The sequence below is a fragment of the Beta vulgaris genome, chromosome 1 (genome assembly GCF_026745355.1).
Source record: "Beta vulgaris subsp. vulgaris cultivar EL10 chromosome 1, EL10.2, whole genome shotgun sequence".
Lineage (NCBI taxonomy): Eukaryota > Viridiplantae > Streptophyta > Magnoliopsida > Caryophyllales > Amaranthaceae > Beta > Beta vulgaris.
The window spans coordinates 61,991,223-62,006,692 of NC_079202.1; the positions used below are offsets into that span (position 1 = coordinate 61,991,223).

General features: G+C 32.3%; 1 protein-coding gene across 8 annotated transcripts; it reads left to right on the forward strand.

The window, feature by feature from the left end:
* The first annotated feature begins 6,566 nt into the window (after positions 1 to 6,566).
* Positions 6,567 to 14,586, forward strand: LOC104903216 (serine/arginine-rich splicing factor SR34A). Of its 8 annotated transcripts, XR_007275221.2 has the most exons (15): positions 6,571 to 6,880; positions 9,021 to 9,274; positions 9,442 to 9,530; positions 10,361 to 10,426; positions 10,608 to 10,682; positions 10,750 to 10,909; positions 11,292 to 11,338; positions 11,906 to 11,963; positions 12,304 to 12,353; positions 12,434 to 12,490; positions 12,630 to 12,754; positions 13,239 to 13,342; positions 13,470 to 13,540; positions 13,638 to 13,668; positions 14,198 to 14,586. XR_007275221.2 is itself a non-coding variant. In XM_010691251.4 (14 exons), exons 3-13 carry the CDS (start codon positions 9,444 to 9,446, stop codon positions 13,666 to 13,668), a joined length of 780 nt encoding a protein of 259 aa, XP_010689553.1. In that variant the 5' UTR covers positions 6,586 to 6,880; positions 9,021 to 9,274; positions 9,442 to 9,443; the 3' UTR covers positions 14,198 to 14,586. The 8 variants fall into 8 exon arrangements, 5 of the variants coding, with proteins under 5 accessions (XP_048502377.1, XP_048502346.1, XP_048502317.1 ...); XR_791453.4 differs by lacking the exon at positions 12,630 to 12,754 and having other exon boundaries at positions 6,579 to 6,880; XM_010691251.4 differs by lacking the exon at positions 12,630 to 12,754 and having other exon boundaries at positions 6,586 to 6,880; positions 13,496 to 13,540.
* Positions 14,587 to 15,470: the final 884 nt, after the last annotated feature.

Below are 15,470 nucleotides of genomic sequence, written 5' to 3' on the forward strand. Positions count from 1 at the left end.
AAAAAATGATTTTTATATATCATGAAATATAATTTTATATTTTATATTATTTCAACCTTAAATGCATGAAATCTGATTATTATGGATTTAATAAATTTGGAACAAAAACAACTACTTAAAAAAAAATTCCCGTGCATTATGCACAAGTCCAAATCATATCTTAAACGTATAACTTCTTGCCATAATGTAGATGGACAGGCGGAAAAATAGAAAATACTAAAAATTTATTTTGTTGGGAAAATTTATAGTACGAAGTGACATGTGTTCTTATGTAACTTTTAATAATATAATATAGATCGTAATCTACATAATATATATGACTTTACACAAGATACCATGAAGTAAAAAACAACTATTAGATGTAATTAAGTATACCTAAAATAGTATTGAACTTCAAACATATTGAAAAAAATATATGAAAAATTATGCATATAATCTACAAGGGTCTAAAGCAATATGTTCAAAATGTAATTTTTCGACAAGTTAAAAATAATTATTTCCAACTATTATATCTAGATGAATAATAAAATTTATTGGTAAAAGCGGTAACTTTTAATCTTAAATGGATCACTTCTAGATTAAGAAAACTGATGTATTTATGAAAAAATTACCTCCATGTAATAATAACTTATTGTATATTTGTGGTACTAAAGAATTTGTATAAATAAAAAATTAAATCGATATATTATTAGTTTTCTAATAAAAAAAAACTTCCCGTGCATTTTATCATGACATCAGTCACTGAACACACGGGTCATAAGTCGATCTTAAAATATATTTTTAATTACACGATATTATTATAATAATTCATGAGCTAATATTCAACCATGATTTTGTTCAAAAAAAAATATGTCACACCATGACTATGATCAGAGGTTACATATAACAAAAACAATAACAACTCAATCTTTAGTCTCGAAGTGGTCTAGGTGGGCTAATATGAATCATCATAACAAATCATATCCACGACCAATACATACTAATTTTTTAAAAAAAAAAAGAGTTAAGGTCTGTTCTCTTTAGCATAAAACAACTGAACTGAATTGAACTGAATTGAATTAAATCATAACTAATAATAATTTAGGAATTGAACTGAACTGAAAATAAGGTGGGGAGAACAATACCTTAAAGTGAGAGAAGTAAGACAAGAGACAATATATAAAACAAGAAATTAAATAAGGTAAAAAAAAGTGAAAACCAACATATAAGGGTCGGTTCACTTCAGCTTATTTTGACAAAACTATGATGATATAAGTTCGAAAAAATTAGATGATTAGGTAATCCAACGGGTTGCCAACCCTCTAATTATTGAAATTTCCTCGGCCAATAGTACCTTCAGACATTAATTTTATGATTGTTCTCTCTCCAATTTATTGTATATATATTAATATTATTACTTTATTGTGTCTAAGAGGGTTTAACCTTAGGATCACTCAAAATTTTCCCACACTCTTACATTCAAATGAAACAAAAATTATGAATACATCCACTTATGAACTTACCTTGATATTAATATCATTTTTAAAGAAAATGCACACTTTGAATTCGACCCATTCTATATAAAAATTCTAAAATAAAGGATTAGCAGAGAGAGTGAAACATGGCCCATGTGCTCAAATTATAAAATATAGCTTTCTTTAATGAGTTTCGAGACACTAATTGAGAAGGTGAATCAACAAAATGAGTTAATTATATATCAAAAGAGGGATTTATAAGTATTGTGTTTTAGTTGGTCTATAAGAGAGTAAAAGTGTTGTTGAAAGATAAGAAGTTATCGAATCAGAAAAGTTGTTAATTTGCCTATGCACTTTGTTTTGACAACATCTTTTTTCTTTGATGCAAAAGATAATATTGAAATGTAAATCATATGGAGAACTTATAAAACACACATACATTATACAAGTACTATGTATTTATATTTGTTTACTATACAAAATTATCATTTTCTAAACTATTCTTAATATTAAAATTGTGGTGGCTTAATATATTCTAAAATTGTTTTCGGGAAGAAACTAATGAGTAAGGATTATTTCAATTAGCAACAGGGAATAAGGTATTTAGGCAAAAAAGTAAAGTGGAAAACCCCGTATGATACTCATTACGTCAGATGGAACGGGGAATAAGGTATGATACAATATATTATCGAAATTGTGGTAATTTCAGGTAGCAATGGGCAATAAGGTATTTATACCCGATATGGTATTTATTCCGTCAGTTGGAACAAAATTTCTTATGATGTTTCAAAAAACACAGTTTTTTCGGCCATGTGTTAAAAGTCAATGACAATCCCTATCACATGGTAGGTTTGTATCCCCCGAGACCAGTTCTTAGTCATGGCTAATTTTATGTAGCCATTTATTAGTCACGAGTAAAAATTGCCTAATAGTACTAATTTATGAGAAAGAACATGGGAAGTCTAACACTTTAAGGCCATTTCGAGTAAAAAATAAAGACTGTAATGTGGAGAGGGTTTCTAAGACAACTGACCCCCAAGTGCTTACTGGGATAAGACCAAGTTCGTTCAACTTTTCTCCCTTTTCGAAGCAGTTGAGATCAGTAATTTACCTTTGTCATCTCAACCCTTAGATGATGGCTTTGTGGGGCTACACCAAAATTGGTATATTATATTAAATTATGTCATCACTTTATTAATTTTTCAAAGAATTCCCATACATAAGTTATTAGCGGTTCAATTGTATCGAAAGTGTGGAGAAAATATGGAATTCCAAAGTTTCTCTTAAGGTGTTGTTGGCTTTGCTTATGACTATGTTATACAACCTCCGTTCTTTTTCTACTGCAACAATTGAGTATTGTTCACGTTTGCCAATGCACTATTTAAACTAATAATATTTTTAATTACTTTTTAGTAAAATTATACAAAAATGATATTCTGAAAGTATATATCCAGACGAATATAATATAACAAGACCCCACATGATAATATTTTTCCTTACATAAAAATCATAATATACAGTGAAAGGTTATGATGGTGAATGGATAGTGTAAAATTCTCATTTTGCAATATTATAGAAATAGAACGGATGGAGTAACTTCTTAATAAATTTCGTTTTGCACTAAAAAGAAGTCTTCCAAAACATATGAGTATCATGTATATGTTAAACAACTTTATAATTAATATAAAAGTGTATATCTCTTAAACACAATTTTTTATCAAGTTAACGTAAGAATAATTGTTTACACGTTTTCATTGTAGCTGATATATAAAAACTAAATAGTTCCCGTGCATTATGCACGGGCCTAAAACCTAGTATATAATATTAAAGCAAGAAAAAATTGTCCTACGTGGCAAGACCTCAACCTTCCTCTGTTCTCCTTCACCCTCAACTTTTCGACCTAATGCTTGCTTATGCCACGTGGCATTGCTAAAAATAATTTTAACAATAATCAATTAATTCCTCCGATTGTGTAACAATGAAGGAAATAATATCAACTACAATAACTAAAGGAATCAATCAACCAATTATCAATTAAGGAAACAAATCAAATATTATCTTTTTTTTTAAACGAAAATCATATATTATCTTAGCGGTCATTCTTATTATTTTCACAAAAACCAGTTATGGAATTATTTTCAAGCTAAATACCAATTTAGAGGAGAGAGAAAATATACAATGAAAAAGATGAATTGATATAACAACTTTAAGTTTTTCACTAATACAAGATACTCAAAAAGTCAAAATATGAAATTTCAAATATAAAACAAATATTAGCTAAGTACAAGCCAATGGGTGCGTTGGTATAACAACTTTAAGTTTTTCATCACACCTATCAAACTTATATAATATAATTAATTTAAAAATTACCTAATTTCAAGCCAATGGGTACATTGGTCTAATAAGTTTTTTTTTTAATATTATTCACTTTTGGTAATGAATACCACACCATTATCATGAGATGCTAGCCCCTTCAAGAAAATATGCAAATGTAATAATAATAGTAATGCAAGTTTATTTTATTACCAAACAAGAAATAAAAAGATGATTTTGTTGAAAAAAATATAACACACTGATTATGACTAGAGATTACATATAACAAAAACAATAACAACTCAAATATTCAATTTTTAGTCCCAAAGTGGTTTAGGTAAGCTAATATGATAATCATAAAAAAATCATATCCATGACCAATACATACTAAAAGTATTTTTTTTTAAAAAAACAAAGTTAAAGTGAGAGAGGTAAAATAAGAGTTCATCTATATATATGTTCAAGAAAAATGAAAACCAATATATAAGCATCTGTCTACTTTAACTAATTTTGACATAACTATGATAATATAAGTTTGGAAAATTTAGATAAGATTAAACAAATTTAGATATAATAATTAAGTGTTTTTCAGACAACTTAAGGGAGAATTAAGAAAATGTCAGACAAGATAAGTTGTTTAAAGATAAAAATGGATATTCTTCTCACTACTAAAAAGTTAAGGTCAAGAGTACATTAAAACATTAATCTATGGCAATTCTCTCTCCAATTTATTGGATATATATTAATATATTATTCTATTATTGCGACTAAGAAGGTTGACAACCTTAGGCTTAGGGACTAGGGTCACTCAAATATTTTCCCACATTCTTACATTCAAATGAAACAAACGATATAAGTACATACACTTATGAACTTACGCTTGATACTAATATCATTTTTAAAGAAAATTCACACACTTTGAATTTGGCCCATTCTATAAAAATTATAAAATAAAAGAGTAGGAGAGAGAGTGAAAACATGACACATGTGCTTAAATTATAAAATAAAGCTTTCTTTAATTTTTATAATAGTTTGCGAATTATTTTGCAAGTTTTATGAAATATCCCAAAAAGAAATATGTTGCGTGTATTAAGAAACTAAGAATAGTAATTATTTTTCTTCAATATAATCCAATATTCTTTAACTAATTATTCTTGCAAAAAAAAAACTAATATAACTGTTCATAAATTTAACATCCTAAACTCAAATTATATATGAAAGTATGAGTGAATCATGAAGTAGTTGACATTATAGGATATCAATAATTATTTCTTATATGCATGATTAAATATAGTTTCCTTGCTAAAATAGATATTTCTCACTTATTCATCATTAAAGTTAAGCAGCGCCATGATTTTCTTATATAATTAATATTGTATAATACTCATTCAGTTAGATGAAATGGGGAATGATGTAAGATAAAATATATCATCAAAATTGTGGTCATTTTAGGGAACTACAAGTAAAATAATTATCTTATAATTTTATATAAAAGTAATGTTACAATTTTTAAACCATAAATCGTGTGGACGATATTAGACTGGAAAGAGAGATATCTAATGAGCATTGCGACACTAATTTAGAAGGTGAATCAACAAGATGAGTTAATTGTCAAGCTTATATGTAAAAAAAAAAGGGGGATTTATAAGTATTCAAGTTTAATTGGTTTATAATAGAGTGAAACTGTTTTGAAAAGATCAAATAAAGTTATTGAATTGGAAAAGTTGTTAATTTATTTAACTTTGTTTTGGTTTTTTTTTTTTTGATGTAGAAGATAATATTGAAATGTACATCTTATAAAGAACCTATAAAACACACATATATTATACAAGTAGTGCGTATTTATATTTGTTTACATTTTCTAAATTAGTCTTAATGAATATTAAAACTTTAGTTCGCTTAATATATTCGAAAATTGGTTTTAGGAAGAAATTAATGAATAAGGGTTAATTGTGGACCATTGAAGTCACTTGAGGTAGTCTTTGGGAGGTGAAAAGTAAATTGAGAAACCCTGTATTATACTCATTCCGTCAGATGGAATGGGAAATAAGGTATGATACAATATATCATCGAAATTGTGATCATTTCAAGTAGCAACGGGGAATAAGGTATTTAGGAATTTTTTTTAAAGAATTCCCATACAGTTGTTGGCGATTCTATTGTATCGGAAGTGCGGAAGAAAATCTGGAATTCCAATCTTCCTCCTAAGGTGTTGTTGGCTTTACTTATGATGATATAATTGCTTCTGACTATATTATACTTCCTCCGTTCTTTTTCTACTGCAACAATTGGGTTTTCACGCTTGCCAATGCTCAATTTTTACTATTAATATCTTTATTTACTATTTAGTAAAATTATACACATTTGATATTTTGAAAGTATATATCAAGATGAATCTAACAATACACCACATGACTATATTTGTCTTTACATAAAAATAACAATATATAGTGAAAGCGTATGATAGTGAATGAATAGTGTAAAAATCTCATTGTTATATCAGACTACGAACGGATGAAGTAGCTTCTTAAAACATTTTGTTTTGCTCTAAAAAGAAGTCTTCCAAAACATATGAATATCATGTATCTGTTAAACAACTTTATAATTAATATAAATGTGTATTTCTCTTAAACACAAATTTTTTGATCAAGTAGACGTAAATAATCGTTTATATGTTTTCAATGTAGCGGATATATAAACAATTTTATTGTATTAAAGTTGTCCAAAACCTAGTTTGGGTATATACCAAGAACAATAAGCACCTTATTGGCTGAAGACAGAAGCCACGTTTCAGCACTAGAAATCTTGAAAAGAAACCCCCCATCCAAAGTCCAAAGTATCCAATCTCATCCTGGTACTTGTCCTATATTCATTTTATTTCCTCTTTGAATATTTTATCATCTTCCTTAATTATGTGACGCACGATTTTCATTAGGGTAGGGTCTTTTCTTTTCTTTTATCTTTTTTCCTCAATTCTCTACTCAAGCTTTAAGCTACAAAAAAAAAGCAGAAAATTGAGCAAACTCAACATTTCCAAGCTCTTAAGTTAGCTTAAACTGAGAGTAATCTACTTCAGCGCTAGGAAAAGTCTACACTTTTGGACCAACAAACAAGTAACTTCATTGACTAGATCTTTCTCTTTTCTTTTTTTACCATTTTTCTTTGATTGGTGTTATTTGTTTTGATGATTGTTTATGTGTAATGGGGTTGCATTAGTTTCTTGTTTATCTGAAATGTGGAGTTTGAAATTTGTGATCTTTTACTGCTATTGTTGAATGTTTTATGTTATCATGGAAAATGTGATGGAATGAATTTAGTTTGGTTGTTTGTTTTCTGGGTTTTATAAGTTAAGTGTATGTTTAAAGTTGGGGAATGTTGGATGAATTTCTAAGTTTTTTGGTAGGTGTTATTTTTGGTGGTAGAAGTGATAGATTTTTGTCATTGACCATAACTAAATTGGTAAATGTGTCATGTGTGTGTGTTTTGCTTAGAGAGTTAGGAATTTTGAGAAGTTGAGATAGTGTATGATTTGCTTAATTTGGATGATAAGCAATAAAAATATAAGCCTTTAAAATGGTATGTTTCAACCTTGTCCAGAAATGAGCGGTTTTATAGATCAGGCATTTCCTGGATGGATCATTGTTTTCATCCTTCTTTTATTAGTTAGGGAAGGATGTAATGTGGTTTGAATTGTTTGAGTCCTGTAAAGTTATTGCATTTATCATTGGTGGGTTGGGTTTAGGTTCAAATTTCGGGAGCATTCGAAGGCGCCGATAGTTTAATCCAATTTAGATCCTCCACTTGTATCTTGTGTGCAAGTCGAAATAAATACATTCATGAAAAGATGGTGACAATAGACAACCTTTTGTGGATTCGAGTTTCATGCTATTTCTGCAATTGTGCTGTTACGAAGATATGTTGTGACTTCTTGGACAATTTTTGCCTTTTGAAGTTTATGCCAAAGAGTGTCATCACAAACTAGCCCATCTGTTAATTATCCATGAGATTTAAATACCATGATTTGATTTCACAGTCTTGCTTAGTCGACAAATTGAGGCTTGGAAGATTGACTTTTTACCTGCCATGGCTGATTTGAATTGCATTCTAGTTTGTGTTTGGAAAATGACAAGACTTCCACCCTGACTTTGAGCAGGGTAGATATTCCACCTGATTCTTTTAGATGCATATCCCCTACAATTTGCAAACCCGTGCAACCTCACTAGACCATGCCTGCTCATTTGAGCAACATATTAAAGTTAATGTTGAGCTTTATGGGTGTAAGCTGTAGCACGTGAAAGGAAAGAAGCTTCCATTCATGCTGATCTTCTTGGTATATCTAAGTTTTTGGTTGTTCCATTCATCCATCTCACACGTCTGTTCGTGCTTTCCTGCTAATATGATCTTTGTAATGTTTACAGCTACTTCTGTGGTTAGTTCTTTGATTGTAGAGTATATTAGCCACCAAATTTTGGCTACATATTGGCGATGCTTAAATAGACTAACCTTGTCATGTAAGAATAAAAATGAAATCAGTCTTGGTCTCTCTGCTCAAGTCTATGTCTATGAGCAGGCTACAATTGCCTGTAGCTAATGAGAAGCTGGAATTTCACTCAATTATCATTCATCACATTCAACTATTCTCTTCGGACCCATTTACATCCCCACACATTTTTCATGAATGACTGAAACTCCTACTGCAGTTAATGGCGCTATAATTGAATGTTAAATGTTTATATGTTGAAATTTCTCAAATTTTTATACATTTCCCCCTAGCTTGTGGAAGAAGCTACTTAATTGACAGTCATCACAAAAGCAAGTTTCAAATTTCTACTTTTATCAATTTTTTAATGGGTCATTAAACTATTTGCACGTTTTGTCACTGGGGGTGAGGTTGTGTATGCCAACCCCCTTTTTTGACCTTGGTTGGAGCTTCTTTAGAGGCCTTGGGTTATGCTTATGCTGCTGTATTGCACTTGCCTACTAAGCAACATTCTTAATGGTCGTAAACCTCACAAAATCGAATTTATTATCAAAATTATTAGAAAGACTTAATGCTCTTGAGTTGCTGTATCTGTTATTCTGATCTTAATCTGCATTTGATCATAATTCATTTTTAAGAGCAAATAACATGGTGTAGTACCTTATATCTCCATAGTTGATGATGAGGTGGTTAGTAATTCTATGATTAATGCTTAACCTATTCTCTATAATCTATATTGTCACATTTGATGACTCAAGCTTTCCTCATGATAGATGAAAGGAGCTTGGACACACATAGGAGCAACATATATAGGGATGTAGGAGAGAGAGGGAGAGTTCAATGTACTTTACTGGATGTCTTGGTAATGGAGATTGTTGCTCTTGCTTAGAAGATCTTCTTTGCCTCTGCAAGAATCAGAAAGAGAGTGGGGGGTCACTTTTTTATATGATTTAATATTATTCTTGGAGCATTTTTGAAGAATGAGCGGTGAAGCTTGTGTAGCAACACATCAAGGATTGGTCTCATGGTCCGCTTCACAATTCGGGATTTTCTTTTCCTGTGTTGTTCTTTTGACGCTACTTGTAGTAGAAAGATTTTGTTCTAAAAGATTGTTGTACAATGTGTAATTATCTTCTCATTAATAAATGTCGATGTTCTATGTAGCATAATTGCTGTTTGATTGGTGCTTTGCAGAAATGGCTGGCCGTGCCTCTCGCACAATTTATGTTGGCAATCTTCCCCTGGATGTAAAGGAGTTGGAGATTGAAGATCTGTTTTACAAGGTTCTGTTTACTTTTTCTACTGATAACTCCACATCTATGGAATGTTATCCTTTTGCTTCATCTATATGTTAGATTTTTGCTGTTCACTGTGTACCGAACCACGACTACATATGATACACCGACTTATTCTTCTTTATTAAGAAAAAAAATCAGTGTTGGGTTGAATGTAGGAGTAGTAGACTAGAGATGGTAATTGAATCAAAATATTGGCACATCGAAAACATTGGTGTCATCATATCATGCTAGGTTTAGATCTTTATTATGATGACTATGTGTTTTCCCAACATACTCTTTAGATTGAAACCTCAATGATTTCGTTGTTTAGTTTAAGATTAATCTTTCTGATTATAAGTTTAACCAAGAAGTTAGTATGGATTGATTCTTGCATGATGCTAAAAATCCAAAGAGATAATGCACCTCTTGTTGCATGACATGATTGTTGCATAGACTCTTCTAGTCAAAATGTAATTAAATCATCTGATATCCCCATGATAAACCTTGATGTAATGCGAGGTCTCCTATTAACATCCGAGAGAGTGAATTCTGTTTAGCTCACTAGCTTAGTTTCCTTGTACCGTGTATGGGACCCTGCCAGGTTAATTTTGGCTTTCCAGTCAGTATCCGAATATGTACAGCTCTTTCCTCCTCTAGTAGTTGTATCTTTTAGTCTGTGTACTTCAGAATTAAGAGAAGTTCTAGCAAGTCAAGTGCAATCTGAGTTTCAAGAGCTGAATTTTGCATCATTACTTTTTAACTGTCTTTTTTATTGAAAATGTAGGATATATGTTTAATTACTCTGATATCATAGGAATTTTTTCCTTCTATTGCAGTATGGTCGTATTGTTGATATTGAATTGAAGCTTCCTCCACGCCCTCCAGGCTATTCTTTTGTGGAGGTATACCTTTCATGATAGCATACACCTTAGCTCCATATGCAGGTTCATCTGGTCACTCAGGGCCAGTATCCATTAAAGGGCGAGCAACTTGCTACATTTTAGCATTCAGATCAATACCTAAGATGTATCCTTAAACTTTAATGTGTTGTTTCTTTAATGTTTTTGTTTCTTCATCTTGCAGTTTGAGGATCCTAGAGATGCTCAAGATGCAATTAGGGGCCGTGATGGCTATAACTTTGATGGTTGTCTTCTGAGGGTATATGCCTCAAAAACAATGCAATACATATTTCAGTTTTCAATTTATTAAGTAGCTCATTATTCAGGTTGAGCTGGCTCATGGTGGTAGAGATAGATCTCCTATGGGACGACATGGAGGTGGCAGTGGTGCCGGCGGCGGAGGCAGAGGTGGTGGTGGTCGTGGTGGTGGTGGCAGTGACGGTGGTGGTGGGCAGTATGGTGTTTCTCGTCGTTCTGAGTATCGAGGTACACCCAGCAATTTTGGATCTCATCATCCTTTAGCTTTCTGTACTTCACTTGGGGTGGTTGCAGATAAGTGATAAAAGCATCATATGTTGTGAAAAGCGTGGGCTTCTTGAGTAATTTAAATGTCACTGTATTAGTAATGATCTAGTGGACAGACTAGTGTATTGTGCATGAACCGGTTTAGAGCTGCAAGCCAACATGAGAAAGAAAAGAGTAGCTCCTGTTGTAGGATGCGGAAAAGTTTTAGAGGCATCTTTTCATCCCGGATAAGTTATCTTGAAAAGCCACAAGTTTTTTAGGCATTTTTGTATCTTTACTATCCATCATCCTTTGGTACTTCGTTATTTCTTTCGTTTTAATTTGTTATTAAATCTTTATGTAGTTATTGTGCGTGGATTGCCACCTTCAGCTTCATGGCAAGATCTAAAGGTATGTGACCTGACAGCTCTCTTTTATACTCCCTCTAGTCTTTATAAGTTTACCAGTTTCTTTTGCACAAAGTTTTAGGAGAAACAATTGTGTGGGACATAGAAAGAAAGAGAAACTCTTATTTTATACTCCCTCCGTTTTTTTTAGATGTAACATATTGACTTTGGGCACTATTCATCCAATACACTTTGACCACTAATTGTTATTTATACATAAGAAAAAATATAGTCATGTGGGATCTTGTTTGATTCGTCACGGTATACACTTTCCAAAAATATATTTTTTATAATTTTTACTTTTATACAATTGGAGATATTATCGGTCAAAGTTGTGCCTCGCAAATGTGAAAAGTCCAATGTTACATCTAAAAAAAAACGGAGGGAGTATTAAACTTAAATGTATGTGTGAATGGAAAGTTAGTGGTCCCATTCCAAAAGTAGAAACAAAAGAAATAGGTAAACTAATAAGAGACATCCCAAAAAGGAATACGGGAAAACTAATAAAGACCGGAGGTAGTATGTCTTAGTGCTCTACTCTCATATGTTCTCACTGAAGTTTGTCTTGTAGGATCATATGCGCAAGGCTGGGGATGTCTGCTTTGCCCAAGTTTTCCGTGATGGTGAAGGTACTCTATATCCTTCTCTTGTTGAACACTTTATGTTTCTTTGTTCTGGAAATACCTGAACAGTAAACTTGAGGATTCTTTAAATGCAACTTGAAACATGGTGTCATATCAGAATGAGCTTGATAATTATGTTTGTTTGTTCTGTACTTGATTCTTGCCAGTGTTTCCCATCATTATGTTCAGAACTGTTTTCTGCATGTAGCGTGATTCACTCTTCCACAAATTTTCTTGTACCAATGTCTCTTTTCTGATCCTTCTGTACCCAATCCATCTTTATTCCATGTAGTGCCTGTTGCATATATTCATGGCTATTATTTGCTTGCAAATATTGTTGTTGCAGGTATGATAGGATTTGTTGACTACACTAATCATGAAGACATGCAATATGCTGTAAGTATCAAGTGTTTTACTGGTATTTTTATGTTAATTAAGCTCTTGTTCATGTCCTATTTTGACCATGATTTACACAGATTCGCAAACTGGATGACACTGAATTCCGAAATCCTTTCTCAAGGTCCTACATTCGGGTATATATCCTTGACTATAGTACATGCTACCGACTCTCTATTCGCTGTGTCTTCAATCTGCCTCCATGCCCATGAGGCCACACAAAGGGTCTCGCATGGTAGCGAGTGAAGTAAAGAGTTTCTTTGCTGACAATATCAGATGTCCTTGTGCTTGAGTTTTGGGCTATGAGTTTCGGTCTTTTGCCATGTGAAAGCATCTCGAAAAGCACCAGATGCTTTCTGGTAACCATACTTGCTGGCTGCTGCTTTGTTACCCGTGGAGAGGTTGAGACATGTTTCAATTTCCGCATTGTGTTGTCATCGACATTTTTTCCCCTCTTCCCAATATTATCCCAACTAAGTATTTGGGGGGACCTTATCGAAATAATCAAAAGTGTTATTTTACACTATCTTCATTAAGTCTTTTTAACTCCGTTGTTTCTGACATAAACAACACTTGAGATTATATTTCTAATGATTCCCAAAACTTTGGATTATACTTGAATAATTTAAAGCTTGGAATCTTTTGAGAAGTTCACTAAAAGTTGGGATTTTTCATTTCAATTTTTCCTTTTTCAATTTGTAATGGTGTTTTGGATCTTCAAACACGAGGAGAAAACATATAAGCATACCTAGTCAGATGGCTCTTGTTTTGAATCTATGGAGTTTACGGGACCTTTGGTCTCTAGAAGCTGACCTTATCCCAAGTGGTAGAACTTTTTTGCTATATCTTCCACACTCCCTATTTTCATAAACATGTACTTGACAGATAAAAGCCTATGAGGGTAGTTCGCCAAGGAGCAGGAGCAGGAGCAGGAGCAGAAGCAGGACCCCTATCCGGGATAGAAGCATAAGTGTAGAAAAGAACCCAAGGTAAATGTGCTGATAATACATCTCCATGCCTTTTATACCCTAGCCATTACATAGTCTCTTTTCTTTGGTAGTTCGGGTATTCCTGTATGAGTTTGCTTATCATGTTTATTGCTTGGTGTCTACAAAGAATGACATGATTATATATGTAACCAGACCTGCTCCTAGATCGACGTCTGCCTCTCCTGCAAAGCCAATAAGGTACCGTACTTCAGTTTTATGCTGGAATATATGTGAAAAGAAACAAAATTCTTTTATGCTTTTCGACCCTTAAGCTTCTTTTCCCCTTCTATTTCAGATCTAGGTCAAGGTCTGCTTCGCCACGCTAGGTAAATGTTCCCATCTGAAGTTTTACCTATGGAGCTGTTAAAAAGTGGTGCTTTCAATTTCAGTAATAAAGAGACAAATTTGATTGAAGAAGTTTTACCTATGGAGACCTGTCTATGTTACTATCCGCTTGGATCTTCTTGAAGACTACTAAATGAAGAAGTTCGCTATAATATTTTGCTGTAAACTGGCGTAGAAGCTGGTTATCTGTCACTTATGGGTTAAAAGAAAGGGTATTTCCATAGCCGTTCTCCACATAACAAAGACTTTGTGGATGTCAATATACCTCTTGTTTTCTGGAGAACGGTTAGGTGAATCACCTTGTTCTTACAAAATGGCTAAGGAGAAATTTTTTTAAGAAATGACATTGGCACTATCTAAGCAACTTCTTTGGCATAATAACATGTTTATGATGCAAAAGCGATCAGTTTCCTGTTTCTTTGATGTATTTTTCTGAAGTTTATGCAGTTTTCTGTCTAATTTGCAAATATAGTTCTCTTCTATGTTGACATTTATTTTTGATTTCAACAGGGCCTGGTTTGCTGAGGATGAACAGTGGTTACTTTCATGAGCAGATGGGATGGCGAAAAAATTGAACAAGTTCTAGTTTACCATCTCAGGAAGTAGCGCGGCCATAGTAATGAATTTTGAAGCATTGTTGTGGCAGATGATATGGAGCTTTGTTTTGTAAGAGTCACGGCGACTTTGTAGCCATGTAAGAACTTAGTTTAGAGATACTTGTTGCATCCTAGGCAGGTTGTACGTGTTGTTGTCGACTACCGTTGCCTGCATTAGATTTTCAGAATCCTACCAGTTCTTGTACCTTGCCAATGTACACATGAGATCTGCATTTATGCCTTTGATGGAATTTGGTTACATTTGCACTTATTTGGTTATCTATGAATTGGATTTTGCCTATACTTTTTAACGTGGGAATTCGAGGTCTCATGAACGACCACTAAAAACAACTTTATTTTTGTTTTGTTCACGACCTAGACTTTCATTAATCGAGCAATTAAGCACCCCAACTCGTCCCTTTGAAAGGTTGATGTACAGTTGTACACCGTGCTAAATGCTAGCACTAATTTCCTAGAACAAGTAACTTTATTTTAGAAAAATTTATGCTTGGAATAAGTCAATAAACTTCAAAAGGGTGATGTGTTAGTTTTTATTCATAAGATTAGAAAAATACAGAATACAGATACTAAGAATTAAAATTTAAGAGGATTAATGTGTTGGTTAAAATCGATTTTTCTTTCTTAACTATGATCATGTTTAACTAGTTTGCTTCCATGAGTGAAGAAAGACTAATGCAACTCCACTATCATGTCCAAAACTTTAAGAATTCAATTGTATATATATGTTTCTCATGAAATTTGTCACTTAGAATATTTGTTTCTCAATAATTTATTCTTAGGATATCTAATGGTTTATTTCTAGTTGAGTTAACGGTAAATATATAAATATATAATAAATTGAATACTCAAATCACAAATGTACTTACATCATTGAAATAAAATGTCTAATGATTTTCGCCCTTTTATATCAAAATATAAACTAAATATAACCAATTTTTATATGTATAAAATCTCATGTTTTATTTTCCATTTTTGTTTAATTAAAATTGTATTCTAGGTGCGTGACTACAATTTCCACACATCAAAATTCTATTAAAGTAACGAAATGTGAGGACATAAATCGTAACCTACCACATGTAGCCTCTCTTAATTTACAAATAATCAATCCGACTTGTGTGGATCTGATTCACAGTAAAATTAGTATGTATCATATTCACGCACGTAAT